Source organism: Fonsecaea erecta (assembly GCF_001651985.1).
Source record: "Fonsecaea erecta strain CBS 125763 chromosome Unknown Scaff12, whole genome shotgun sequence".
Classification (NCBI taxonomy): domain Eukaryota; kingdom Fungi; phylum Ascomycota; class Eurotiomycetes; order Chaetothyriales; family Herpotrichiellaceae; genus Fonsecaea; species Fonsecaea erecta.
The window spans coordinates 955,739-983,704 of record NW_017387255.1 but is presented as its reverse complement, the minus strand read 5'-3'; the positions used below and the strand labels follow the sequence as shown (position 1 = coordinate 983,704).

At 51.5% G+C, this 27,966-nt stretch overlaps 11 protein-coding genes across 11 annotated transcripts; 7 read left to right on the top strand and 4 right to left on the bottom strand.

Moving 5' to 3' along the window:
• Positions 1-136: 136 nt before the first annotated feature.
• AYL99_10920 (hypothetical protein) lies at positions 137-2,109 on the top strand (the record flags this gene model as incomplete). Its single annotated transcript, XM_018842426.1, has 2 exons — positions 137-411; positions 459-2,109. The coding sequence occupies 2 exons, from the start codon at positions 137-139 to the stop codon at positions 2,107-2,109; spliced, it is 1,926 nt and encodes a 641-aa protein (XP_018688587.1).
• A 1,386-nt stretch (positions 2,110-3,495) lies between these two features.
• AYL99_10919 (hypothetical protein) lies at positions 3,496-4,997 on the top strand (the record flags this gene model as incomplete). Its single annotated transcript, XM_018842425.1, has 2 exons — positions 3,496-3,851; positions 3,917-4,997. The coding sequence occupies 2 exons, from the start codon at positions 3,496-3,498 to the stop codon at positions 4,995-4,997; spliced, it is 1,437 nt and encodes a 478-aa protein (XP_018688586.1).
• A 415-nt stretch (positions 4,998-5,412) lies between these two features.
• Positions 5,413-6,528, top strand: AYL99_10918 (hypothetical protein; the record flags this gene model as incomplete). The annotated part of the gene is made up of 1 exon (XM_018842424.1): positions 5,413-6,528. The coding sequence occupies one exon, from the start codon at positions 5,413-5,415 to the stop codon at positions 6,526-6,528; it is 1,116 nt and encodes a 371-aa protein (XP_018688585.1).
• Positions 6,529-7,303: 775 nt separating this feature from the next.
• Positions 7,304-8,518, top strand: AYL99_10917 (hypothetical protein; the record flags this gene model as incomplete). Its single annotated transcript, XM_018842423.1, has 2 exons — positions 7,304-7,373; positions 7,425-8,518. The coding sequence occupies 2 exons, from the start codon at positions 7,304-7,306 to the stop codon at positions 8,516-8,518; spliced, it is 1,164 nt and encodes a 387-aa protein (XP_018688584.1).
• A 612-nt stretch (positions 8,519-9,130) lies between these two features.
• Positions 9,131-12,063, top strand: AYL99_10916 (hypothetical protein; the record flags this gene model as incomplete). Its single annotated transcript, XM_018842422.1, has 3 exons — positions 9,131-9,917; positions 9,971-11,916; positions 11,980-12,063. The coding sequence occupies 3 exons, from the start codon at positions 9,131-9,133 to the stop codon at positions 12,061-12,063; spliced, it is 2,817 nt and encodes a 938-aa protein (XP_018688583.1).
• Positions 12,064-12,321: 258 nt separating this feature from the next.
• Positions 12,322-13,317, bottom strand: AYL99_10915 (YggS family pyridoxal phosphate enzyme; the record flags this gene model as incomplete). The annotated part of the gene is made up of 1 exon (XM_018842421.1): positions 12,322-13,317. One exon carries the CDS (start codon positions 13,315-13,317, stop codon positions 12,322-12,324), a length of 996 nt encoding a protein of 331 aa, XP_018688582.1.
• A 485-nt stretch (positions 13,318-13,802) lies between these two features.
• AYL99_10914 (hypothetical protein) lies at positions 13,803-17,182 on the bottom strand (the record flags this gene model as incomplete). The annotated part of the gene is made up of 2 exons (XM_018842420.1): positions 13,803-13,863; positions 13,923-17,182. 2 exons carry the CDS (start codon positions 17,180-17,182, stop codon positions 13,803-13,805), a joined length of 3,321 nt encoding a protein of 1,106 aa, XP_018688581.1.
• Positions 17,183-18,003: 821 nt separating this feature from the next.
• AYL99_10913 (isocitrate lyase) lies at positions 18,004-19,698 on the bottom strand (the record flags this gene model as incomplete). The annotated part of the gene is made up of 1 exon (XM_018842419.1): positions 18,004-19,698. The coding sequence occupies one exon, from the start codon at positions 19,696-19,698 to the stop codon at positions 18,004-18,006; it is 1,695 nt and encodes a 564-aa protein (XP_018688580.1).
• Positions 19,699-20,429: 731 nt separating this feature from the next.
• Positions 20,430-21,836, top strand: AYL99_10912 (2-methylcitrate synthase, mitochondrial; the record flags this gene model as incomplete). The annotated part of the gene is made up of 1 exon (XM_018842418.1): positions 20,430-21,836. One exon carries the CDS (start codon positions 20,430-20,432, stop codon positions 21,834-21,836), a length of 1,407 nt encoding a protein of 468 aa, XP_018688579.1.
• Positions 21,837-22,227: 391 nt separating this feature from the next.
• AYL99_10911 (hypothetical protein) lies at positions 22,228-23,628 on the bottom strand (the record flags this gene model as incomplete). The annotated part of the gene is made up of 1 exon (XM_018842417.1): positions 22,228-23,628. The coding sequence occupies one exon, from the start codon at positions 23,626-23,628 to the stop codon at positions 22,228-22,230; it is 1,401 nt and encodes a 466-aa protein (XP_018688578.1).
• Positions 23,629-24,903: 1,275 nt separating this feature from the next.
• AYL99_10910 (hypothetical protein) lies at positions 24,904-27,625 on the top strand (the record flags this gene model as incomplete). The annotated part of the gene is made up of 3 exons (XM_018842416.1): positions 24,904-25,281; positions 25,330-25,851; positions 25,898-27,625. The coding sequence occupies 3 exons, from the start codon at positions 24,904-24,906 to the stop codon at positions 27,623-27,625; spliced, it is 2,628 nt and encodes an 875-aa protein (XP_018688577.1).
• Between the last annotated feature and the right edge of the window lie 341 nt (positions 27,626-27,966).

Sequence of the window (27,966 nt, the reverse complement as noted above, 5' to 3'; positions counted from 1 at the left end):
ACGCTTCTGCCACGCAACCCATAGATTCCTGTCATTTGATTCAGTAACGCCCTAGGCCTCATTTGCGAGTTTTCTCTGAACAACATCTAGTCGCAAGCTGCGAATGCTCGCCGTAGTTGACGCGGCATCAAGTGTAATGTCTGATTCGAACTCCATCAGCCTTTTGATCCCTCCCGAGTCCTCACCAAGACCTCAAAATCTGCAAACTCAGATCCAACAGATCATCGCACAAAAAGGGCATTTCCGCCATGTCACTGAACGTTCTCTTCTCGCCGAGATCCAGGGCAAAGCCGCTGTGCCAGACGCAACCCAAGCTGGCGAGGAACACGGGTCTCAAGGCGAAGAAGATTCTCCTGAGAAGCGCCAGGAGCGCGTTTGGAAGCGCAGGGATGAGATGCTGGAGCGTCTAAAGTAAGTCTCCTTGTAGTCTCTGCCTCTTCAGCATCTAAGCGCTACAGCTACGCACAAAACGAAGTCTTGTGCGCCCTGGACTTTGTGTCTTTCCTGATTTCTCAGCAGTCAGTTCCCGCTCAACATTCCATGTCGCCTGCTCTTCAACAAGCCGTTCCTGTGGGAACATTGGCCTCCCGAGTTCTCAAGGACAAGCCCGTGCCTGCTTCTACGAAACGGCGGCTGGCCTCTGTCTCTCAGGGTTGGAGGTCTGAGGGCTTCCAGTCCGCCTCGAAGAAGCTTGCCGCAGCTTCTGTTCGCCTTCAGAAAGAGGCAGAGCGCGAGGCAGAGTATTGGCACCAGGTTGCCGATCTGACTAGCAAAGGATGGCCGGTTTCGCGACTTCCGCGAGACCGGAAGGCCATTGGCGTACATTTCGGATTTGTCGAATCTGCGCCCCAATTCCGTGATCGAGGCTTTGCTCTTCTTCGCCAGGCAGATGATGGCTCGATCGTTCTGGACCGACAGATTGGACTCAAGCAGCGCAGGCGGCTGGGCGTATATGTCGTCCGAAACGGCGTTAAAACAGGCGTTTTCGACTTTCAACCCCATGGTCCGGTCAATGTGACAGAACTCAATCGAGACCTCAACAGCTACCGCAACGCCATTTTCGAAGAAGAGTTATTCTACGAGATATACCGCGAAGCCCGGCTTGTGGCCAACCAGGGTATTACTACGCGTTCGCAGAGCGTTGAGATTGACGTTGGTGGCAAATACCATTTGTTACTCGTGTCCTCCACTCAAACAGAGGATGTGCCATCTGCTAATGCTGAAGACAATTTGATAGCTCAACTTGTGGCAGTGTCTCTGCGTTTGTTGTTGGCTGCTGCCCATGAGCAGAACCTCACCAAGCGATCGCAAAAGTCGCTGCCAATGACCCTCAAAGCACGGCCGACCCCTGAGTACGCGCTGCTCCGACCTGTTTTAGCGCATCTGCGGCATCGTGCAGAAGCGGGGGCGTTTTGGGATAAGTGCAAAACATTACTCGGCGCCTTCAAACGAGCAAATCTACCGAATTCGGTGTCTGTGGAAGCCTCAAACACTGCCGTGTTCCAAGCCCTGAAGATTGACACGCCGAACACCATACTTTCAGACCTGATGTTGCCCGTGAAAACCTGCTTCAGAATACACATGACAGCAGGGCGAAGCTTGCAGATTGGGCTGGCCACGTTCCTTGGGCCACCTTTGTTTGGATCTCGCTATGAGATATCGTCGATCGATTTTGGATTTGTCACTATACCATTATCTCGGCACGAAACTAGCGATGAGGCGTTGCTATTTGTGAGACGCGTGTTGTCATTGGATCTCGTTGCGCACAGTGAGACACTGATCGTGGCGAAGCAATCCGTGACACGCTTGGAGTCGAACCAGAGCAAGCGAATAGGATGGACTGTCTCACATCCGCACAACGGCGAGCTGAGCCTGTATGATGCTCATGAAGCCATTGAGAAGCTACAGGTTACGGTGCAACCAGAAGTTATCGGCGTGAAACTGAGCCCAGCGAGAAGGAGAAGCAGATTTCAGAATATGGTGTGGTCCTGGACATCTACAGGATGTTCCAAGACAGAGGGGGCTGTAACCAACGTGGAATTGGATGTCACCTTTGACGGAGCCATAAAGGAAGCAATGAAGAGCAGCAGCCAAAGAACCGGGATCTAGTCCGCCCTCAACAGGCTGTGCCGTCGTTTAAGGCTTCGAGGAACTCCGCGTGCCAGACAAATGTATATTAGAGAGTTCCATTCAACGAAGGGCCCCAGGAACCCCATCGTGTGGGTCTGTAGCAGAAGACATGTTGACATGCAATGTTATGTATTCCGCTGGCTGCTTCGGAATGCGCCCGCCAACTGTCTCATTCCTGCACGTTCCCAGCTGCTACGCCTCCCTGACCATATCCAATATCACATCAATGTCCTTGTCTCCCTTCGCAAAGTTCACATGCTTTTCTTTGATCCTTAAAGCGAAGGGTGGTGCTGATATGGCAGACCAATCAAACTAAAGACCCCAGACAACCATAATTCGTTTATACAGCTCTCGTTCGCACTGTTCGGACCCGAGACTCAGCAAGGCGGAGATAACAACGGTTCTATTTCTGTAAACCCATACCCCGACAACAACTCCGTACTCCGTACTCCGCCAAATTTCTACTATCACGGAGTTGGCACATTTGTGAGCTCGTAATACGCTGGTAACTACCCCTGTCTTTTCGATATTCCCTCCTCAATGAATGACGATGTTCTTCCAAGTCCGCGGAAGCGACGACGGGTCGCCCGATCCTGCCAGGAATGCATACGAAGGAAAGTAAAATGTAACCGCTTGAAGCCGTGTGGTCATTGTGTTGTCTCCAAGAAACAATGTCGGTACGGTCACGAACTGGCTTTAACCAGCGCAATTGACAACGGGCACATTTTCGCCGGTCAAGATGACCATGGACGCGCTTCCATCTTACATGAACACGCAGCTTATTCTACTCCGCCCCAGGCTTCTGTTACTGCGATAGAAACCGCTCCCGTCTCCGACACATCTCGTCTGGCTGGGCGTTCGTGAGACGAACAACTCAATGCTCAGCTCCTTCGGGGTATTACAACGCCTTTCGACTTCAGCTCAACCATCCACGCCGGACTCGACGGCAATGTAACCGGTCCACGGGACGAAAGGATTTCCTTAAATAAATGCAGAGTATTTGGCCGGAGCCACTGGACAACCTCCACTCTTGAGGTACGTCGTTACACACCAGGCGCCCACCTACACATCGAGAACGATGGGCTAACATCCATTAAGCTTCAAAAGACAGCGGCTGTTCTGAATTCTGAAGTTGGAAATCCCTCGGACAATGAAATCCTTGCACGGCTAAAATGGGAGATTGGTTCTCTCCTTCAAAAATGCAAAGTCCTATCCAAAAGTATCAAATCCTCTCAACCAAGCAGGCGCCCCTCATTTATACAAGTGTATCCCCCGATCGCAAAAGAGTTCGCCGATCAGATGGTACACTTGTATATCACTCGATTTGAGTCTGTGTTTCGCATATTACATATTCCCTCATTTAGGATGGAATATGAGAAGTTTTGGAGCGACCCAGAAAATGTCGAAACCGTGCTTCGACAAAAGGTCCAGCTCGTTATCGCCATTGGAACGTCCATTCACCGAGGTACTATTAACAGAACAGATACCTGCTCAATGGTGCGTCAGTGGCTATACACCGCGCAGGAATGGCTGTCTGGGCCTCTGAAAAAGGATCGGATCAGCATCGCCAGTCTACAGGTGCAGTGTCTACTGATCCTGGCTCGACAGGTTCTTGCCGTGGGCGGGGATATCGTCTGGATATCGATGGGGACAGTTGTTCGGATGGCCATGCAAATGGGCCTTCACCGTGACCCGAAGCATTTCAAGGGGATGGGTATTCTGTAAGCTTTGGTGAAGTTGGACAGCGTATATTCCCATGACTGACTGGTATTGTTTCCTAAACCAGTGACGGAGAAGTTCGTCGAAGGCTCTGGGCCACCATCTTGGAACTGAATATCCAAGCGGCTTTGGATGCCGGAGTGCCACCTACTCTATCCTTAGGTGACTTTGATACCGAGGCTCCTTCCAACGTCAACGACAAGGACATTAATGAGCAGACTGAGACCCTCCTGGAGCGTCCCACAACGGCAACGGATTCATCCCTTCAGCGTTTCTTGTTTCAGTCTCTGCGCCCAAGGTTGGAAATCGCCCGTCGCCTGAACGGTATTACATACGCCCTGTCAGAAACATCATACAACGAGCTCGTCGCTCTGACCACCTCAATTACTAGAATTTGCCGAAACTGCGGTGCTCTTATCCCCAGAAATAACGATCCCGACATTGTCTCCTTCCACAGCAACTTTGCAGATCTTCTTCTCCGGCGCTTTCTACTTCACCTCCATCGGCCCCTTGCTGGCCGGGCCCGAAGTAATCCAATATATTATTTCTCCAGAAAGCTGAGCCTCGATGCCGCCATGGCCATACTGTCGCCAGTCTCCAAGAATGCGGAGTTCGCGCATCTCGTGCTCCAAGGAGCCGGGATATTCAAGAACCGAATGATCCACGCGTCCCTGGCTGTAGCGTCGGAGTTACTGATGGAAGTGGAAGAGCAAGGGCCGGGAGAGTACCACTTGTCTTCGCAGGAACCTTCTGGTTACAGAACGATGTTGATGGACGCGTTGAGAGAGGCGCTTCGGCAGTCCACCGAGCGGATCCGACTTGGAGAGACGAATGTCAAGCTCCATATGAAGTTGAGTATGGCTTTTCGTCAGACAGAAGTGGCAGGCGAGAATTCATCATTCATTCAACAGTTGGCCCAGAGCGCCAAAGAGAGCCTGGAAGCCTCCTACTCAATTATTCAGGAGCGAGCAACTTCTAACGGAGTTGACATGGAGTCTAGGGGAAACCCGGAAATGTCTGACGTCTTCGATCCCAATGACTTCGACCCAACGAACTTGACCTTTGGCTCCAATTTTAGCCTTGATGACCTATTTTTCATTCCCGCCGATTTTGATCTGGATGGCGTGGCTAGATCTGCTCATGTTTAAGGAGAAGGCAGTAGAACAGAAATAATGTCTTCATTTGCTATTCTGTCACACAGCTGTCCAGGATAGATAGTACTGAGTCTCCACTTCTATCTCAGTCCTGATCTTAGTCACTATGAGCATAACCCACATCGTTAGCACCAGTAGATCCGTTGGGGACTCGATGAATTCAAACATCAGATGATCCTGGCTTTGACTCAAATCCGCATCCCGCATTCAGACGCAGTTGCGCGGCGCGGATTTCGGTCGTAAGGCACATGTAAGTTTCCGGCACGTGGCGGTCATTGAATACGTGTGTATGTGTATGCTGTGCATAAGAAGCCATGAAGCACCAGCTTTTCCGGCCAGGATATTTCAATCAGCTTGCAAACAAGATACAATTCATTGCTCATCTCTCTACCAACGACCCTAATCAACGATGGCATCATCAGCCCTGCCCACCCATCACCGGGCCCTTGTGCTCGAAACCCTCGAAGGAGGCTTCTCGGTCAAAACCGTATCCACTCCCCAGCCTGATCCCGGTAGCGCCATCGTACGCATCCTCGAAGCTGGAGTGATCTCGTACCATCGCGAAATCTACAATGGAGAGCGTCACTATGATTTCCCAAAGCCGATCGTTGGGGGATCGAGTGCCATCGCCCGTATCGTCGCTGTAGGTCCAGATGCCGTGGTCCTGCAACCTGGTCAGCTCGTCTGGATGGACTGTGTGATTCGCGCTCGAGATAATCCGGACTCTCTATTTCTCACGGCTATTCATGAGGGTATGGACGCCGGAAGTCGGAAATTGAGCAGCGCTGTTTGGCGGGACGGAGCATTCGCCGAATATATGAAGGTACCGCTGGAAAACTGTATCCGGCTGGATGAAAATAGGCTGTGTGGAGAGCTGGGATACACCACCCGCGAGCTGATGTACATGATCTACTTGCTGGTGCCGTTCGGTGGACTTAGAGACATCCGGCTCGAGCCTGGCGAGACAGTCGTTGTGTGCCCTGCAACTGGAGGATTTGGGGGCGCGGGTGTGCAAGTCGCCATAACAATGGGTGCAAGGGTCATCGCCATGGGGAGGAATGAACAAGAGTTGGCCAGGTTGAAAGAGCATATCAAGAAAAGGAGCCCTGCGGCGAGCATTGAAACAGTCACGATGACAGGTGACTATGAAACCGACGTAGCTACGCTACAAGCTTTCGGGACCATCGACGCCGTGATCGACTTCACACCTCCTTTTGCGTGTAAGTCTTCCCATCTGAAAAGCGCGATTCGCTCGTTGCGGCGCGGGGGACGGTGCAGCATGATGGGCTATGTTGAAGATGTGATCAATTGGAACGTCATGGCTCTGAACATCACGATAAAGGGCAAGCTGATGTATGAGAGGGAGGACATGGTTTTGTTTGTGAAAATGTTGGAGCGAGGCTTGTTTCCTCGTGGAAAGGAGCTCGTAGACCCTAAGGTGTTCAAGATGGAAGAATGGAAGGAAGCGCTTGACGTCGCAGCGCAGTGGACAGGAATTGGCAAGACAGTTATGATTGAGCCTTGAGAGGTCGTAGGCTGGGTAGGCAGCGAAATCATCTTCATATGTATCACGGAGGAGTGATGTTCATCCTCAAATGCCTTTCCGTTGCTACTCGTGTGCAGTTATAGTATGTACCTTGTACAAGCAGTATATTTAATAGTAGAGAACCATATTAGGCAAGCTAGGGCGGCATCATTCTTGGCCAAATTTGGGCCGGGCCGACCGCCTGATCTACCGCTTGGCAGAAAATCAAACGTGACGTGCAACACGGTCAGTCTGTCAGCTGGTAACGGCCCCGACGTGTCCTATCAACGTCTATCACGGTTTCACCCAGTTTAATCCAACAGCATCTCTCTACACCCTTCCCCTTCAACCGTGATACTTCGGGCAGCCTGCAAACCGACAGGATGACAACCCGGTATCGAGTCGAGTGTTCGTCACCAATCTCATCTATCACGCAGCTGTCCCAAACACTTGCTAATAATGGGTAGATGCGCTGAAGGCAAGTCAAGCCCCTTTCTGCTCGACAGACTACGATCGTGCTGACTTTCCTACGACTGAAGACCCATCGCAGAGACCAACTGGTGCGTAAGTGACATTGTTGGATTTAGCCAGTTGCTGATTTCGAGCGGCTAGATTGAATGGATCAAGGTGAGCCAGCAATCGACAATTAGCGCACTCAGTGCACTCAGCATAATTCTCAACGCGTTTCTCCTAGGGTCTTCTTGCTGTTCCGTTCGTCCTCAACTCACAGCCAGCCGTCGAGTATGATGGCACCAATGGACAGAGCTTGGATACGATGGCGAGGTCAGCACAGCAACGATATGCCGAGATTTTTAGAGACGTCGAGGATTTGATACTCGATCATAGTTCGTTGCGAGCCTGGCAGACGAAAATGTTGACGAACTAACTCGGTGCAGTCAATCAGCAAGCTGTGTCGAATCCAAGGTCTAAACTGAATATGCTGGTGCCGACCATCTCTGCCTTTTTTACACCTCTTGCTCTAGAAGATGCTTTCCGCTATCAAGATGCGAAGCGCGCCATCTCGTCACGTCGTTTTGTCGCGCCTTCGTTCAATGACATCCGGCTGATCCTCAACACCGCCCAAGTGATGGCGATGATCCGGCCAAAGCCATACAGGCAATTGAAAACCAAGCTGAACCCCGGCCTCAAGCTTCTGACCTTCGATGGTGATGTCACATTGTATGAGGACGGTGCTTCTCTACATTCACCTGAGGCGAATCCCGTCATCTTACGACTCCTTCACTTTCTGGCCGAGGACGTCAAAATTGGGATCGTGACAGCCGCTGGATACATGCAACCCGAGCACTATTTCAATCGACTGTCTGGCCTCCTGCTAGCTGTCAAAGCTTCAACTAATCTTAGCGCTGCCCAAAAGTCCAATTTAATCATCATGGGCGGTGAATCGAATTTCCTCTTCGTGTTCGATGAAAAGGAGGAGCACTGCTTGCGGTATATCCATCGGCGAGAATGGATCTTGGATACTATGAAACATTGGTCGGAATCAGCCATCCAAGAACTTCTGAACGATGGCGAGTCTGCGTTCCAGTCGTGCATTCGCACGCTTCGTTTGCAGGCAAAGGTACTCCGGAAAGAACGAGCGGTTGGAATCTATGCAGCTGACCAGTCCAAAAAGCTCACCCGTGAACAACTTGAAGAGACTGTTCTGGTGGTTCAGCAGGTAGTGGAGACCTCGATCATCACAGCTAACTCTGCAAAACCGGCCCCTTATGCGGATATCCCTTTTACCGTCTTCAATGGAGGTGCCGACGTTTTCCTGGACATTGGGGACAAGTCACTGGGGGTACAATCATGTCAGAAATGGTTTGGAGGTATTCCACCGTCTAGCACGCTGCATGTCGGTGACCAGTTTCTGAGTGGAGGTGGCAATGACTTCAAGGCCAGAAGTGCATGCTGTTGTGCGTGGATTGCCAGTCCGGCAGAGACCGTGGCACTCTTGGACGAAATGATAGCTCTGGGAAAGGGCGAATAGGCGGTCTCTATTGGAGGTGGATGGTATGTTTTGAAACAGAGGCCGGGGTGGACAGGATGGAACATCGACTTGTTAGTCCTGAATGCATAGTAACTACCAATGTATGTGTGATGCGAATGATCACGCTGATCGGAGCGAAACCCCTCAAAAGCCCGACCACATTGACTATTAATGTGACAGACGGTGGCGGGCGAAGTGGTGGTAAGGGTGTTCAAGGTGAGGCTATTATTGATGGTGCTGCTGGCACCAACCCAGCACTTGGCGCTACTAAATTCGATCTGCGCAAGGGTTGTGGGTTCTTTTGAGGGGGCCAACTGCGGGTATAGCGGACGTGGACAACTTCTCATCCGCCATCTCAACACGAGGCTGTCTTTGCTCAGCAGTCTTATTCTCTTTGAAGACGGAGCATCATGAATGCTGACCCTACGTTCCTTTGACTACTGTGGATGATCACTGTGAAATGTGATCCCCTCCCTGAACAATGACCTGTTGATCAGACGGTTGCCCTCCGAAGTGACCCCCTGCGACCCTACCCTCCCGCAATCCCCTGCTGTATCCGGCGCATAGCCCTTGCGGCTTGCCTTGGATGCCGTCCATTTCTGACCCGTCATCATGTCGTCCATGCGAGGTCTTGTCCAGTTCATAGCCGACCTCCGAAACGCCCGGGCGAGAGAGCTGGAGGAGAAGCGAATCAACAAAGAGCTCGCCAACATCCGCCAGAAATTCAAGAGCGAGAAATTGGATGGCTATCAAAAGAAGAAATATGTCTGCAAGTTGCTTTACATCTACATCCAAGGATACAATGTCGACTTTGGGCACCTTGAAGCCGTCAACTTGATCTCCGCAACCAAATACTCCGAAAAGCAGATTGGGTATCTGGCCGTCACCCTATTTCTCCATGAACAGCACGAACTCCTACATTTGGTGGTCAATAGCATTCGTAAAGACCTGCTGGACTACAACGAGCTCAACAACTGCCTGGCCTTGCATGCTGTGGCCAATGTTGGCGGTCGAGAAATGGGCGAGGCCCTCAGCGCGGACGTCCATCGGCTATTGATCTCCCCAACCTCCAAATCCTTTGTCAAGAAGAAGGCAGCGTTGACACTGCTCCGTCTCTACCGCAAACACCCGGCCATAATACAGAGAGAGTGGGCAGAAAGAATAATATCGTTGATGGACGACCCTGACATGGGTGTGGTGCTTTCTGTTACTTCTCTCATCATGGCTCTGATCCAGGACAACCCGGAGGCGTATAAAGGGAGTTATGTGAAAGCTGCTCAGAGGTTGAGAAAGATCGTCATTGAGAACGACATCTCACCGGACTATCTGTACTACAAGGTTCCTTGTCCGTGGATTCAAGTCAAATTTTTGAAGTTGCTGCAATACTATCCTCGTTCTGGTGAGTACGACCGCATTTTCCCTGCTCATTGACCGCTCCTAACTTTAGAGCAGAAGATTCTCACGTCCGCGACATCATCCGCGAATCACTTCAGGCGGTCATGCAAGCAGCCACAGAGACGCCCAAGAATGTACAACAGAACAATGCTCAGAATGCCGTACTGTTTGAGGCCATCAACCTCCTCATCCACCTCGACACTGAGCACCAGCTCATGATGAATATTTCGTCCAAGCTGGGGAGATTTATCCAGTCACGCGAAACTAATGTGCGGTACTTGGGTCTGGATGCCATGACCCATTTTGCGGCCAGGACCGACACGCTCGATCCCATCAAACGACATCAAAGTATCATTATCGGTTCTTTACGAGATCGAGACATCAGCGTCCGCAGGAAGGGCTTGGATTTGTTGTACAGCATGTGCGACACTACCAATGCTCAACCCATTGTCAACGAACTGTTAAAGTACTTACAAACAGCGGACTTCTCGATACGCGAAGAGATGACTCTCAAAATCGCGATTCTGACGGAAAAGTACGCAACCGATGCTCAGTGGTACATTGATATCTCACTGAGACTGCTCGCTATGGCAGGCGATCATGTCAGCGACGAAGTCTGGCAACGCGTGGTCCAAATTGTCACCAATAACGAAGAACTGCAGCCCTATGCAGCACAACACATTTTTGACTATTTGAAAACCGACAATTGCCACGACACGCTTGTCAAGATTGGCGGTTACATCCTTGGAGAGTTTGGCCACCTAATAGCTGACAATAAAGGATGCAGCCCAATTGAGCAATTGATGGTGCTGCAAACAAAGATGATATCAGCACCCGACCCTACGAGGGCGTTGCTGTTGTCCACGTTCGTCAAATTCGTCAACCTTTTCCCGGAGATCAAGCCGCAGTTACTGCAGATGTTCCGATTCTATAGCCATTCGCCAGATTCAGAGCTGCAGCAGAGGGCATGCGAGTACCTGACAATTGCAACATTGCCAACGGACGACTTGCTGCGAACGATTTGTGACGAAATGCCCCCATTCTCTGAACGGGCCTCTATCCTCTTACAAAGACTGCACAAGAAGAGTGCAGGAATAAGTGAAAGAAGAACTTGGGTAGTTGGCGGCAAAGACGCCAATACCGACGAAAAGGAAGTTCTGCTGGCTCAACAAACGGGACTGAAGCGATCCTTTACCACCATTCTCAACGGGATGCCTTCGAATACCAATGGTGCTGCAGCCACACCGGCTCAGAATGGGACGAGCAGTGCAGCAAAGGACCTGGAAGGACTGGATATGAACGGCCACGGCAACGACGCGACGACTCCCATCCTCACCAGCGCGGCTCATCTTTCTCCAGATTGGGAGAAGGGTTATGACAGAATGTTTTTTGAAGACGAAGGTGTCTTGTACGAGGATCCACAGATTCAAGTCGGCATGAGGGGAGAATATCGTGGCCACCTTGGGGTGATCAAACTCTACTTTACTAATAAAGCCTCATTCCCAATTGGCTCCTTCACAACAACTCTGGACAACAAATCCGACCCCGGCCTCAAAATCGACATCAAAAGCCTCCCAGATACATCAGTCGGCGCAGACTCGCAAGTCCAACAGACCATGGTGTGTAATTCAATTGCCCCATTCTCCGAGGCACCCACGATCCGCATCTCGTATCTTGCTGGGGCCTTGCAGGGATATACTCTAAGACTGCCAATTCTGCCCCACCGATTCATGGATCCATCGGAGCTCTCGGCGGAGGATTTCTTCAAACGTTGGCGGCAAATTGGTGCCGGCCCCCTTGAGGCGCAAAGCACATTCGGTTTCCGCGATCCTTCCATGACGGTGATGGACAAGTATGTCCGCGAGGCTGTTGTAGGGTTCCGGTGGCGCCTCTTGGACAATGTTGATCCAAACCCCAAAAATATTGTGGGATGTGCGGTTCTGCAGCTGGAAAAGGGAAAGGTCGGATGTCTCCTCAGATTAGAGCCCAATCATCAGCAGAATGTATGATCCCCGGGTGGCCCCTCTCTTTGCGCATACAGAATCGAGACTGACCTATTCTCTTAGATGTTCCGCGCTACGATTCGTGCAACGCAGGAAAAGGTTCCTGAGATCCTATTGAACCTTTTGCGGGAACGGTTGAAATGTTAGAAAGGGCCACGGCTCATATCACCAACATCAGCATTACCAGGTATGGACACTCTGTCCTTTTGAGTACATGTCGCATGGTGTTCCGCGGCTTTGGCGGAGTGGACATGGCATGCATTATCCTTAAGGGGTGACATATAATCTGAGCATCTTCTTCCTGCCATCACATATCACGATGCCGTTCGTCCCCTTCCCGATGTGGCCATGAGTACACGCCCCTGTCCACAATGTTATGAGATTAAGCTCTCATATGATGTAATTTCACCTCTTTTCTTGTTCCGTCTGCTCTAGCACTTTAGCATCTTTTTTTGGCGGCCGCTCCCCAAATATCGTACTCCCTACCCTCACCTCACGACTCCCCAGTCTCACCGCGCTCTCAAAGTCTTCCGACATGCCCATACTGAGCTCTAGCTCATCTTTGTGTTGTAGACCAAGATCTGCGGCAAGTCGATCGCGGGCGGAGCGCAGCGTAATGAAATCCTCGTTTTCCGTTTCTGGGGTAGTCGCTTTCGACCGAGCGATAGCACCGATGGTCATGAGTCCTTGGAGGTGCAGGTTCGGACATCGCCCATCATCACGGATGAGTTTGGCCAGAGACAACAGCTCTGGCGAGTCTGGATCCAGCCCGCTCTTGGACTCTTCGCCGGATGTATTGACTTGTATGAAGACCCTCAACTTTTCCTCTAGGCCATTCTCGTCCACGATCTGTTGCCAGCGATCCCCATGTTCCTTCTTCAGTCTCTCATTCCTCTCCGCCCGGCCCTTGTTCAACAGATTCGCTTTCTTCTCGCTGTCCACGCTCTCTACCGCCCACAGGTTGTCCACGTCCCTCGCCACTGGCACGCACTTGTTCGATTGCAGCCCGCCAATGAAATGCCATCTGATCGTCTTGGGCAACAGTTTTGATTTCTCTACTAATTCTTGCACGTAGTTCTCTCCGAAATGGGCATGCGCTGCTGCTGGAGGGTTGGAGGAATCGCTAGATGTCTCGCTTGTGAGGGGCACGCCATCGTCGGACGCTGCTGGGCAGTGTAGGGCGAGAATATCCGAGGCCGGCTTCAGCTTCGACACGGCCACGATCCGGACGGGCACAGTAGCAGGCGCGGAGGGGCTTGTGTCTGGCGGGAAGGAGGAGCACCACGCCCCATGGACGCGTTGTCGGACGGAGGAGAGATTTTGTAAGAGGACGGATGCACGTTGCGGGTTTACGGTGATTTTCATGTCGGGTGGAACTGCCGTGCCGTTTGGGGAGCTCATGGTCGCATATACCAGGTTGCTTCAGTGTCTGTAGTGGTCAGCGTGGTGTAAAGGATCGCGCACAGGCTCTTTAGAAGGTGGGTCGGATAAGTCCATGACCATAATATAAATTTTGTTGTCTATACCGAATTCGACGTCATTGCTCCGATTGGGAGGGCGGGACTTGCACAAGCCATTCTGCGAAATATGAGCTTATTTTGCTATGAGGAACCTGTAATCAAAAGCGCTCGTTCATTAAAAAAAAAGGGTATCCTCGCTTGGTGCAGTCCCCTCTACCAACGTGATAAACCCATCTTTGCCGAGAGCGCCAACATATACAAAATCCAGGTCAACTTTGTAAATGCTACTTGGGTCGGAGTCTCTAGCCCAGTTTCCCACATGCCCAGTCTATCGTCTATCACCCATGAACGCGGACACACCCATAATATGTTCGAAAGTCGCATGAAATAACACCAACGCTATGAATCTCATCCGTCTCGTCACTCTTATTCGTCATCCGAGTCAGGTGGGTGAGGAGTCCCGGGAGGCTTGTTGAGCCATTCGATGCTTGAGGCAGGATAGTTAGCATGGATCACGATTCCGGGTTGTGCAGGGTCATAACTTACTGTCTCAGCCTTCTTCTCACCTCTCTCTCCTTCAATTGGGCCCTTGTCATCTTCTTTTTCTTCTTTGCCTTGAACTTCATCTCACTGTTGTCCTCTACTCCCGAGTTGACCGCGGAAGCGGTGGCACTGGATACCGCCGAGGAGCTGACATTGCTGGACCCTGGACGCGAGTCTTCGAATCGATTCAGGTCAATAGCAAGGTGGCCTTTGTGCGTCACTTTTCCATTGGCCACATGCCATTGTTCCGGACACAACGCTCCAACAAATTCCTCATTGTGACTGATCATAACAACGCCGCCCTTGTAATCACGAATAGCCACAGCTAGGCCTCCCAGTGAATCTCTATCCAAGAAATTGGTCGGTTCGTCGAGGACCAATAAGTGAGGGTTGTTCCACATGGCACCAGCCAGCACAACCTTGACCTTTTGGCCACCACTCAAACCCGAAATCTGGTTGTGATTTGCGATCTCGGGGTCTAATCCAACATCCTCAAAGTGCTTTGCAATCACCTTGGGTTCCAGGATGCGATAACCGAGGCCTTCCCGGGACGCCTCGTGATCATCAAACTCTTGAACCAGTTTCTGGAAGCCCCAGTCCAGCAGCGTCTCTCTCGAGACTTGTGTGTTAAATTTTGGGAGCATACCTCGCCATTTCACCTCGTATTGGAATGTCTTCTTGTATTTTTGTCGGCCAATCAAATTCTCGATCTGTCTGCCGCCCTTTCCATCCCCGAGGTCGATCCATTTGTCCATCTGCGCCTTATCCTCGTCAGTGAGCTGCCGTGTGGCTTTCATCAATACCTCTCGATCATCTCCATTGGCATATCTCCACTGTAGGTACTGATTTGGCGTTTTCTCCAAATGCATCTCGACGTGCTCTAAAGCATGTTGCTTAATGTATCCAATTCGCAAATTGGGATGCTTTTCCACCTTGCCCGTCTGGGGGATGGTTTCTCCCGTCAACAGCTTGATCAGGGTAGATTTTCCCGCACCGTTGGCACCGATAATGGCCACTCGAGATGACAGACTTAGTTGGCATGAAACGTCGGTCAAGCTAGGCTTTGACGCACCGGGATAAGTATAGCTAACGTTTGTCATTCGGATTATGGATCGAGTGGAGGACTTGACGCCGCTGAGGATGCCCGGAGGAGGGAATTTGAATTGCACCTGCGTGGCCGATAGTGTGTAGTAACTCTTGCCTTCGGGTTTGACCTTGACGAATGCGGCGAGATTGCCAGGATAATGGACCAACTTCTTGTTCTCGTAGTGGTAAATGTCCGTGCATACTGCGTCGAGGAAGCCAGAGTCATGGGAGACGATTAGAGAAGTGATTTCCGTGTGCTTCTGTAGATATTCCTCGAGCCACTTGACATTGGCCACATCCAGGTGATTGGTCGGTTCGTCGAGCAGGAGAACATCGGCTCGCATCAGCATAGCCCTTGCCAAAGCCAGCTTCATCTTCCAGCCTCCAGACAGAGAGCCCACCTTATGGGACTGTCGGCCCTCTGGACCAGCTGTAAAGCCAACTTCGCTCAGGACCTCTGAGATCCGCGCTTGCCCTTCCTTGGCTAATTCGGGATCCTTCGACACATACTCAAGAATGCTGATATCGGCATCTTCGCCTTGATTGTGCTCCACAAAGCATGTCTTGAGGACTTCCTTAGGTGGAAAGCCTTCCAGCTTCCCTTCTGCGATGCTCCGCATGAGTGTCGATTTTCCCGCGCCGTTTCGGCCGCATAGACCGTAGCGGTGCCCTTTCAAAAGTCGGAGGTTGGTGTGGGACAGCAATAGCATTCCACCATAAGCGAGAGAGAATTCTGCATTGACGATCTCAACCTCGTTTGGATCCTCCACAACAGGGGCGCCAAATTTCTTGTGGTCCTCCTGAACAAAATGCTTCTGCACAGCTTCGGCAACGGCTGTGCAAAGCTCATCTGGCAGCATGTACTTGAGATATGGACCTACTCGAGAAGGAATCCGCGAGAAGACGCGAGCGTTGACATCTTCTCTGACCATCTCCGAGACATAAGTCTGCCCGTATTTCCAGATTTGCATATCCTCCTTGGGCAGGCCACCTTGGGCGCGAATCTGGCTGTCAAGGACTTTGAGGACATCGTCTGTAGTGGTTCTGGCAATCTGGCCGTTGGCCACACCATCTTTGTCGTCGCCCATGGCCTTCTTCATGACATTCACGGCCCTAGTGGCCAATTCGCGGACCTCGGGAAGTGATGCATTGTCTTTAACTCTCTGCACGCCGGGCTGCAGCTTGGGTAGAAAAGTTCTAGCCTCCACTGGATCGTGCACGAGTTTGGTGAGATTCTCCACCACAACCACTGTCTGGCGAAGAACCTCCTGCGAGGTGCTTGGAGTATTCAGGGATCTCTCCAGCAGAGGGGTTAAGAGAGCGAGGACGGGTGAAGTGACGATGGCGACGAAGGTGGTCTGGGAAAGAGCGTGAATGGCTTTCTGAAGGGTCTGAGCAGACGGATTCTTCATAGTGTCGATGAGCAAGGGTATCCGAGGGGCCACATCGTCGTTCTGAAGCAAAGTCGTGAGCAAGGTCATGGTCTTTGTGGCGGCTTTGGCGACTTCAGCTTTGAGGTCGTGCATTCCACCCTCCACGATCGGAATGAGCTCCTTGAGCGTTTTACCCATGGACTCCCGCAGAACATCTTTGGCTTGTTCCTCCTCTTTCGTGCCTGTTCCGATCTGGGCCTTATCGGCCATCTTTCCCAGGAGAGTGTATGCGCCCACGGTGCCTTGCCATTTTCCGGTTGGTTTAGACAGATAAGATTGCAAAACTGGGAGGAGACCAGTAACCATAGCCTCCGGCGCGAGATTCTTGAACAGTTCATCGACAGCGTATTGGGCGGATTCGCGGACGGAAGAACCTTTGTCAGCCAAGCCATCAAGGACTAGGTTGAAGATGCCACCATCATGAACCAGAAAGACCACTTCGCTCAGCGGTTGCTCGCGGGGAAATCGCTCGAACATGGCCCCGAGGATGAACATGGCACTTTCCCGCTTGGCGCCATTCTTTTTGTCCGCAGCAGCCTTTTTTATCTCTGGAATGAGGTTGTATGAGAGCAGTCCTCGGATTCCCACGGACTGAATAAGGAGGTTTGTGAGCGCATAGGCCGCGTCGAGCGAAGTCTGTGCCGAGTTGGTGTCCACAATGGTCTTCAAAATGCTGTTGACTTCTTCAGGCGCTGGCGCGACTCCGGAAAAGTTCGACTTCGAGGGGACGATGGTCGTCGCCATTGCAGGAGACAAGGGAGGGCTTTCAAGGTGTGGCATTACTCTAAAGCCGAAATTCCGTGCAAGGCGGAACTCCAAATCTCACGAAGACAAAGAGAAAAAAAGACAGAGATCTCGAGTGTCGAAGAATTGACCGGTAAAAAGACGAGGGTGCCACTCCCTACTCTGCCGCAGCCCGAGAAGGTGTGGAGAGTGAATCATAGAGGAAATACACAAAACAAAAAAATCACATATCGCAAAATGATGAGGGGTCCGTTGGCGGAGGGCGCCAGCCTATGGGAGAAATCTGATCCAGCCTGCGCCCACCAGCCGCTGACTTCACTGGCTGCTTGGGAGGGCGAGAGGCAATTTTTCTTCAGCCTTATGGAAATTTTTCGGGGCACCAGAGGGGTTGCTAATCGATAAGCAATGGGCATCTGGGCGCCACTGGCATAGCTGAGAACCGCCTCCGTGACCAGTCTAACTCCGGGCGAGTGGATGACTAAGCAGGGCAATGGTTTATATGCTCGATGGGTGATACCTGGGAGAGACTGTCGTTGCCACTTGCACAAAAAATGATCTCAATTCCTCACGACACCTAGATGATAGCTTTTTGACTAGCATATATTTACAGTTGGAACGCCCTTTCCCCCCCATGAAAAAACATTTTGCTATCCAGATTCATGTCATCATGTGGCATTGTGGGACTTTTGGGTCGCAATCATTCAACGGGTGATCGTTGGCCGTCCTCGATGGGGAAATTGGCTGCTTCGTAAGCAGTGCTCGGTGGGACAAAGTATTCAAGGCAGATCGTGTTTCCTATCAGAGGATCAGGTCCCTGGAATTTAAAAACCCGCCTCCGTGTTGCCTTCGCCCATACTCCTGCTGGAACTGCTGCCACTTTGAATGGCACCGATAATCCCATCGATATATGGCGCTCCGCTCCACTTCTGGTGGGTGAGAACGTCAACACCAAGCTCCTTCTCCCGGCTCTGGACTAGCTTGACATATGCAAGCATTCCTTCTTCCTTGAAGCCTCGTGACAGCTCCGCGGTGATTGTGGCTGTGGAGTGGAGTCCGGCAAGGGATATCAGTTGAAGCACAAAGCCTTCCTTGGCAAGATCCCAGACGAATGACCTCAGCGAAGCATCGTCGAAGCCTTGACCCATCCAGTTGAACGACGGGCTCAAATTGTAGACGAGTTTCTTTCCAGGGTGCGCCTCACGGATCTCTCTGGCAAAACCGGCAGCTTTTGCCACGCTGGGGTCCGCTGTCTCCAGCCATAGAAGGTCTGCATAAGGAGCAAATTCAATGGCACGCTTGGTTGCTGCGGGGATGCCGGCTCGGTAATGGTAAAACCCTTCTCGAGTGCGAGGGACGTCGCAGGACCAAACCACGGGAGATTTGGTGTATTGAGACGCAAGTTTGCGGCGGGACGAGAGAGACATGTTGCGATCCGCCTTGGTTTTGGCGAGATACTCGGAGGCATCTCCACCCTCGGCTTTGATGTGAGCTTCAACCGCTTCATCAAAAGTGACAAGCTTATGTTTTTTGACCCAATCAGCCTCAAACTTGTCCACTACTGGTCCATCTGCGCCGTTGAGCTCCATCTCTTGAAGAACTTCGGCCAAAGGCTCCGTGTCCTCAGTCACGCCCAGGATATACTCGTGGTCTCGAACGTCAATGGCACTGGAGAGTAGTTTGCCGCTTTCTGAATCAGTTCGTGCAATGACGAGGTTCTCGCTGCCCATCATGTCCCACTGGAATCTTGCTGCGACGAGGCGGTTGATATGATCGCCCACAGGCACCAGCACTTTGCCGGCCAGATGGCCACATTTCTTGCCTCCATGAAGCTGATCCTCAAAATGCACTGCGGCAGCACCATTCTCAGCGAATAGCTTGGCCAGTTTGATGACGGCGGATAAACCGCCATGTCCGGTGTCACCGTCTGCGACAATTGGTCTCATGTAATCGATATAAGGCGTATTTTTTCGTTCTTCGGCAGTCATCTTCTGCCGCGTATCGAAGTGTTTCCGATCGTGAAGCTGTTGAGCTTTGAACAGTCTCTGAACTTGATTGGGAACCGTATTGTACGGATAATCGCCAAAGTCGGCGGACACTTCGTTGGTGGTGGTCAGGACGGATGAACAAGCCCAGCCCGATACATACAGGATCTCTTGGTTGGGCGCCTGCTGCGTCATCTGAACAGGATCAATTGCGCCCATTGTATGAACTGGCTTGCCCTCCGCTGCTCGCTCGGACAGCAAATTAAAGAGTTTCCTCGCCATGAGCGAGCTGGGATACACTTGTTGTAGCGTTCCTCGTTTGCTCACGACATCCTCCGGTCTGTATGGCCTCTTGATGCCTTTATATCTCGGCGATGCCCACCATGCTTTTACATCCTCCACTTGTTGTTTGAACAGGATATCCTCTGCGTCGCCGGCTTTGTCCTCCGTCGAGAGAAGTTGAAACGAGTCGGAGGGCAACGAAGTGGACACGGGCGGTTCGACAGAGGGCAAGGAGGACAAATATCGAGGCATAGCTGTAAAAAGAGGTCTCGATGCTGCTGTTCTTATCGTGGGTCCGGCTGCGAGCCGATCAAGGCTCCTGGGAAGTCGTCGAAGCATAGTTCTGTCGTTGTTTAATGACCTCTTCGAAACATTCCAAGATGTTGTGTAGAGGAGACGGCAAGCTGCGCTCCCATGAGTTATAGCATTAGAAAAGGCGCACCTCTATGAGCCCCACGGACACCAGCCCGAATTTGGTTTGTCAGGAACAATGCATCGATGGGTGTAGAAAGAATGATGTCGAGGGCTTTCAGAATATGGAGACAGGTAGCCTCTTGCGACTTCGGGCCGTCAAGCGAAGGGCTCCGGCAGGGAGCGTGGGTAGCTGTCGAGGAGAAATGGAAGGCTAGACAACTGGCACTAGCAACAGCCTCGGGAGTCGGTTAGGCTCGGAGCTTTTGCTGTTGCTGAGAAGCAGCTCACCGAAAATGCGCCTTTCGCTAGGACTCTAAAGTCTTGTCCTAACAACTGATTCGGACTTGACATTTTTGGTTCGAAGCTCAAAGCTCGTGCATGCCGCACTCTGGTCGACACTGATATCTTTCCACCTTCACATTCAGCGGCAGTCTGTGTTCACTGCTTCCCTCCGGCGTTGATATCTTTCCCCCCTTTGTCCATTGAAGTCGACGGACCCCGCACAGGCAGCCCGGTCTAAGCAACAAAAAAAAGAGACAGAACTGTGAACAAGAGGTTCATCCATCACAATGGCTACCACAACTAGGACAACCCAGCATGCCCTGAGAAGCCTTCGTGCTGCCTCTTCAACCCGCCCGTATGCGTCCTTCACCCTGCGTACGTACGCCTCCGCCGCCGAGCCCGACCTGAAGGCCACGCTCCTGTCCGTGATTCCCGAGAAGAGAGAATTGCTCAAGCAGGTCAAGAGCCACTCCGACAAGAAGATTGGCGACATCACCGTCGGCCAAGTCATCGGTGGGATGAGAACAATGAAGTCCATGGTTTGGGAGGGTAGCGTGTTGGATGCCAATGAAGGGATTCGTTTCCACGGCCGAACAATCGCCGATTGCCAGAAAGAGCTCCCCAAAGGTACCTCTGGCACCGAGATGCTGCCTGAAGCCATGTTCTGGCTCCTCTTGACCGGCAAAGTTCCTTCCACCTCTCAGGTCCGAGCTCTGTCGCGCGAATTGGCCCAAAAATCAGACCTCCCACCCCATGTCGTCTCCATGCTTCGCTCGTTCGACAAGAATGTTCATCCAATGACGCAGCTGTCATGCGCCGTTGCCGCTCTGAATACCGAGTCCAAATTTGCGAAGAAGTATGCCGAGGGTATGAACAAGGCGGACTACTGGGAGCCTACGTTCGATGACAGCATCAGCCTCCTTGCCAAGCTGCCTCGTGTGGCTGCGGCCATCTTTGACAAATCCGCTCTCGACATGCCCTTGGACATTGAGCAAGACTGGGCCTACAACTTCGCCAAACTTCTCGGGAAGGCTGGGAAGGAAAATGAAGGGTTCCAGGATTTGCTTCGTCTCTACCTTGCCCTTCACGGAGACCACGAGGGCGGCAATGTCTCGGCTCACGCCACTCACCTAGTTGGCTCCGCTCTTTCTGATCCGTTCTTGTCGTACTCTGCTGGCCTGCTAGGCCTTGCGGGACCTCTGCATGGACTAGCTGCCCAAGAGGTGCTCCGCTGGATTTTGAAGATGCAATCGCAAATCGGCGAGAATTTCTCTGACAAAGACGTCAAAGACTACCTCTGGGCTACCCTTCGTTCCGGTCAGGTTGTTCCGGGTTACGGTCACGGTGTGCTCCGGAAGCCTGATCCACGATTCAAGGCCTTGATCGACTTCGGCGACGCCCGTGAGGATATTGCAAACAACCCCGTGTATCGGCTGGTCAAGAAGAACAGCGAGATTGCCCCCGGCGTCCTCACTGAGCACGGCAAGACCAAGAACCCTCATCCCAATGTGGACAGTGCCTCAGGTGTCCTCTTCCACCATTATGGCTTCCAGGATCCCTTGTACTATACTGTCACCTTCGGAGTTAGTCGAGGCCTGGGTCCTTTGGCACAACTGATTTGGGATCGCGCCCTGGGCATGCCGATTGAACGACCGAAGAGTATTAATCTCGAAGGTCTCATGAAATTGGTGTAACTTTGTCTGTCTAGCAGGAGTCATTGTACATAAACTTACCTTGTCTACGTGGATGGATCGGCGTCCTCAGTCTGTACTATTCAGACAGCAGGGCGCTTCTCAAAATCATAGTAAAATTCTATATCAAATGCCTCGAACTGCCGTGTAACATTTTACTCTGGTGATGATCTTTTGGCGGAACAGTCTAACCTGGTTCCGGCATGCGTGTCCTGGACGACAACTCACTGGTCAAACTGCTGGTACTTCGAGCGATATGAAACGATCCACCTCAATGCCGCGAATAGCCACCAGACCACGACATTTCAATCTTTTTAAGGAAACTATCAACCAGCGAGATCCCATCCCAGTATCCGAACGTGTCCGTGACCTTCCCAGAGACTCTGGAACCCCGTCACTGACAACCATTATATCCCTGCTGCTGCCACATTTTCACACTCTTGACAGTCATTTCACCGCCGTTCTTCCAAGTTGGATACCACGCGTTGCGCGCATTCCAGAAATCCCTCTTCGCAGTCTGACCAGCGTCGACCCAGGGTTTGCCGTTTCTACCGTCTTCGAACCACCCGTTCGTACCGCCTACGGCGACGTTTAGAATGAGATAAAAGTCTTGGTCGAATGGTGTCGATGCACGATTGTATTTGGACCACGGATCCACAATGCGAGTACCGTTTTCGTCAGCCTGGGGGAAGTGGCCACGGCCCCAAAGTGGCTTGTCGAAGTTGGTGTACAGTACTTGCAGCAGACGCGTGTCGATGTAGGTGAAGATATATTTTTCAGACCATTCGAGTCCGAATGTGTGGAACTTTTTCGCGAAGGTCGTGTGCAAGGCGTTCCTCTTGACATTAGTCCGCCACCATGCATCATTGGCAGCGTCTGGGCCCCAATGCAGAGAGCTCGAAACGATGTTGTTGCCTCCTTGCGGATAAGTGTGGTTGTTGCCCCGAGACTCGACGATATCGATCTCTCCGGATTGCGGCCACAAACCATACGTGTCGTCGACAGGGAGCAACCATATTGCGGGCCATAACCAGTCGCCTTGGGGCAGCTTGGCTTCGACCTCAACTCGACCATATCTGATTGCTGCGCCTTTCTTGGTGTTGATCCGCCCAGACTTGACGGGGTTGACGATAGTGCCATTGGTGGTATTTGTGCCTGTGATGCAATTGCTCCAGACTGGCGAGGTGCATATACCACCAACCCGCAGATCAATCACGTTATTGGTCTCGATCAATCTGGGATCCTGCAGCGTCGGCTTGATGTAGAGCATCCCGTCTTTCACATACACATTCTCCTCTGTGACGGTGGTCTCCTCGAACTGGCCATTGCCGAAGCCCCCAACCTCAGCTTCTTTAGTCCAAATTTTGGAGTCAAATCCATTCGAGAAGTCTTCCACATACACTGGACAATACTTGTGATTGACCACGGTTTGGAGACCATCCCAGATGAGAAGGCCCGCAAGACCCAAGCCGATCGCAAGTCCAATTAGAGGGATGATTGTCACCCACTTCTCCCGAGGATCTTTGACCTTTGTCCACGGCCGCTCCACCTCTCCCTTCTTTACTCTCCGAGAGTGGAAGTATCTCTGATTCAGCGTGGATTGAGGGAGAGCTGCCGATGATGCCGCCCTTGAGGGGTCTCCAGAGGCATACGGGGTGAGAAAAGGATTGATGGCCTTCTCCTGTTGAGATCCACCGCTCGCAGTCGCCGATTCTGGGGAACCAGCCCGAGGCGTTGCATCGATGCTCGTCGCCGAGTCCGCTCGATAATAGCTTGGACGAGAGAAATGTGTCATGGTGAGAATGAAAAGCTTTGAGTTTGCGGTATTGGTCAGGTAAGAAGGTCGAGGTGAAGCTTTTGCGCTTTCTGGCGACGCAAAAGAGAACTGAAAGACTTAACGTATTGGAAGGTGTCATGCACAGAACTGTGCCATAAGAACAGATTTACCATCGATATTCTCATTTTGCAATGCTGATGAACGCGCGCTTCACGTCGGCGCAGAAAAAAATGGATCTGTCTCGGCTCTATTTGTTATATGTCTCACGAGTACCAACTACGATCGAACAGCGGATCAAGCATGTCGCTTCTTACCAGTCTCCCAATCTCTTGGATTGGACAGGAGCACTCCACCTTCTTATTACACAGCTATTTCTTCTCCACAGGATCGAAGGAGAGCTGTGCTTGTCGCCAACAAGGTAGAAATCAAGAAGCATAAACCTAATTCAGCAGTCTGCAGTCGGCGACAGGGATAGCCACTTCGTGTAGCAGGGTAACCCTCTATAATTACCGTCAAATGTCCCCTGCCCTGTCGGAAATGACACCATGCATAGGCTCTGGTCTGGCCAAATCCAGTCACGGAAGCGTGGTTTGCTGTTGGAGATGAGGCTGACTTAGACCGAAATAGGCATAGTGATCAGGGTCACTGTCTGAGGGACTTTGTCTGGGAATATGATCCATCAAGTTCCCCTGGACAACATCCCTTCCATTCTATTTCTCCCTGTTCACGATATTCCCAACTGTCTACCACCTGGATTGGTTAAGCATGATCCACGTCAGGGTTGTTCCCTTTCTGATTCTCTGGAGCTCCCCTATTTTGGGCGCCGGAAGATCCTATCTCGCTACCAAATATCGACCGGGCTAGTGACTGCTGTGCTGCGTATGCTTTTGATCATGTCTCATCGATATGACATGGCCCCAGTGGAAAAGCACCCAGGTAGGATCAGGATAGACAAGGGCTGTGGTGCGTCGAAAGCCAAATGTAGGTCTTTTCGCGTATGGCACCCTAAATTGTCCTTTCGATTTCTGCCGCCACTGTCTCTGCTGCGCTCATTTAGATATCACTATTTATGGTTGGCCCATCTCTGCGGACCCTATATGGTCCATCAAAATGCTTCACGGGAAGAAGGGACATACTTAAGACCCAGATTTATATTCAGCCTCTTTCTACTTACAAGTAAAGTTCATCTCAGCTCTGTCTGGCTCTCTACCTTAACACACCGCTCTCAGATCGGCAGTCTTCCTGATCCGAACGCTTATAGAAGAGCGTAGCTTTGCGGTTGGTGCCATGAATATGAATCAGAGATCAACGCAATGGACTATCTCCCCTCCATCAATCACCCGGCAAACCACTTCCGCCTCTATATCGCCTCCGACGGCTGGCTCCCCGATACCGGGCTTTCTTCGTTCTAATGACTCGCCTTCGCAAAGCGATGCCGCATCCATCGGCGGCAGGTCGACACGCAGTGTACGAAGCGCCCTCGAGGACATCAAACATGAGGTTATGGTGAACCATCTCTACCAGCAACAGTGTTCGCGCCTATGGGTCAGCGATGGAAGTGGAGAAATCGAAGGGGTAGTGCTTCGAAAATCTCGCGGCGTCTACCTTTCATGCCCCGCGGCCCTTCGAGATTCACACTTTGGAGAAGTTTGTGCCGAGCTCAATGTGCAGGTAGGATACGTCGCCTGGGCCCGTACAGTCTACTGATTTGAAAACCAGGTTGCCATGACGGTTAATTCGAGAGTCATCAAAACTTTCTTGGCTTGGGCTCCTGATGCTACAGACGTTCCTCTTACGAACGGCCTCCGAGTCCAGATCTTACCCACGATTGCCCACCTGCCTCGTGCACGGAAGTATCAATTCGCTGCATTCATCGCCGCCGACTCCTTGTTGGTTGTATGGGACGATGACCCTTCGAATATAATGAAGAGAGCGGCCTCGATCGAGTCAGAGTTGATGGAACTTGTGTGGCACACCGGCGAGGCGAGGGATGAGGAGGAAGTCACCAACGAAAAGAACCGGGCTTCTATCGCCTCTGTCGATTCCGAATCTGGGGAGCTACCACCCCAGGAACGTCCTACCAACTTGATGAACACAATACTAGTCGCATTTACTCTAATCATTGTTGTCACATTGCTTGGTTTAGCATGTCGGTCTTTGGCAACGGAAATCGCCGTGGATGGCTCATACATCCGTCTGGCTTTTGTCTCCTTGGTCCCTGTGCAGATATTCTTTACTTTGGTAAGTGATCATTCTTGGTTAAGCGGGATTACTGATAATTCCCTAGTTCTTCGCTCAGGTTATCGTCGGCTGCGTTGCACAATGCCTTGGACCTATACAACAAATGCAACTCAATTCAAAATACTTCTCAGCAAAATGCTCTCCTCGCCTACGTACGCAAATCTTGCCGCATGTGACTATTCAGTGTCCGGTTTACAAGGAAGGACTTGCCTCCGTGATTGCGCCGACGGTTAAGTCTATCAAGCAAGCTATCTCGACGTACGAGTTACAGGGGGGGACCGCAAACATGTTCATCAACGATGACGGCTTGCAGCTCATTGACGAAGAGCAACGGAAGGCACGGATTGACTTCTACCAAGACCACAATATCGGCTGGACTGCTCGTCCAAAACATGGCAGTGAAGGTTTCGTTCGCAAGGGCAAATTCAAAAAAGCCTCCAATATGAACTACGGGTTGATGCTGTCCTGCAAAGTCGAGGACAAGCTTCAAAGGTATCACCGCAATTCTGCCTGGACTCCGAACGACGAGTCCGAAGCTTACGATGAATGCCTGCGAGAGGTTCTCGATGAGACCCCACGCGCTTGGGCTGACGGTAACATTCGGATCGGAGACTACATCTTATTGATTGACAGCGACACCCGAGTGCCAGTAGACTGCTTATTGGATGCCGTGAGTGAGATGGAACAATCTCTGAATGTTGGGATCATGCAATTTGCATCCGGCGTCATGCAGGTTGTGCATACCTTCTTCGAGAATGGCATCACCTTCTTTACCAACCTCATCTACACGGCCATCGAATACACTGTTGCTAACGGCGACGTTGCACCTTTTGTGGGCCACAATGCTATCCTCCGTTGGAGCGCCATCCAGCAAGTCTCATACACGGATGAAGACGGCTACGAGAAATTTTGGTCCGAATCACATGTCAGCGAGGACTTCGATATGTCCTTGCGGCTTCAATGCGACGGTTATATCATCAGGCTGGCGTCCTGGGCCCATGGAGGCTTCAAGGAGGGTGTAAGTTTGACCGTGTATGACGAACTTGCTCGATGGGAAAAGTACGCATACGGTTGCAACGAGCTTCTCTTCCATCCGATGAGGAAGTGGATCTACAAAGGACCCTTCACAGAACTTTTCCGACGGTTTCTCTTCTCCAATATACGGTTCACCTCCAAGGTCACCATCATCAGTTATATTGGCACATACTACGCCATTGGTGCTGCGTGGATCATGACACTAGCCAACTACTTTGCCATCGGCTGGTTCAATGGCTACTTGGACAAATACTACATTGACAGTTGGAAAGTGTGGTTCAGCATCGTGATTGTCTTCAACGGCCTAGGGAATATCGCTCTTGCCGTTATGCGGTACCGCATCGGCCAGAAACCATTCATACCAGCTTTGCTGGAGAACTTCAAATGGATCATCATGCTCTCCATCTTCCTTGGGGGGCTTTCGCTCCACGTCTCCCAGGCTCTGCTGGCGCACATGTTCGAGGTCGACATGACATGGGGCGCCACCTCCAAAGAAGCGGAGTTTTCAAATTTCTTCATCGAGGTCCCCAAAGTGGTGAGAAAGTTCAAATTCAGCATTGCCTTTGCGCTCATCGGAATCGTCGGCATGGCCATCTTGGCCACGAATCCAGGGGGGTACATTCCGTTTGACTGGGTGATCGACGATTTCATTGCCATTTTGCCCATGAGTACGGTTACCGCGAGCCATCTCCTGTTGCCGATTGTATTGAATCCAGCGTTGATGACGTTCTCGTGGTGAGATAAAACGATCCAGGATTCTACAGGATTCTCCACGAGGCATTTGATCGCCCAAACGGTGGTTGTGATTTAAGGCATGTATTCTTGGGTTGGGCGGACAGATCGGACAATTGGGAAGGATAAGAAAGCTAAAACAACCCGGCTCCTTCGGGAATTAGCCAGGTTTTGGGCACCACTGCTATCTTCCTCGTATGACTAGACGGTCTTTGCCACACAGGATCTATTCATCATGCACTTAGCATTCGATATAGTCAGAGATCAAGGACAACATGTGACACCCCGACGTACCACATGACATCCCCTCCACATCCGCCACTTGAGAGAAATGCACGGCAGAGAAGG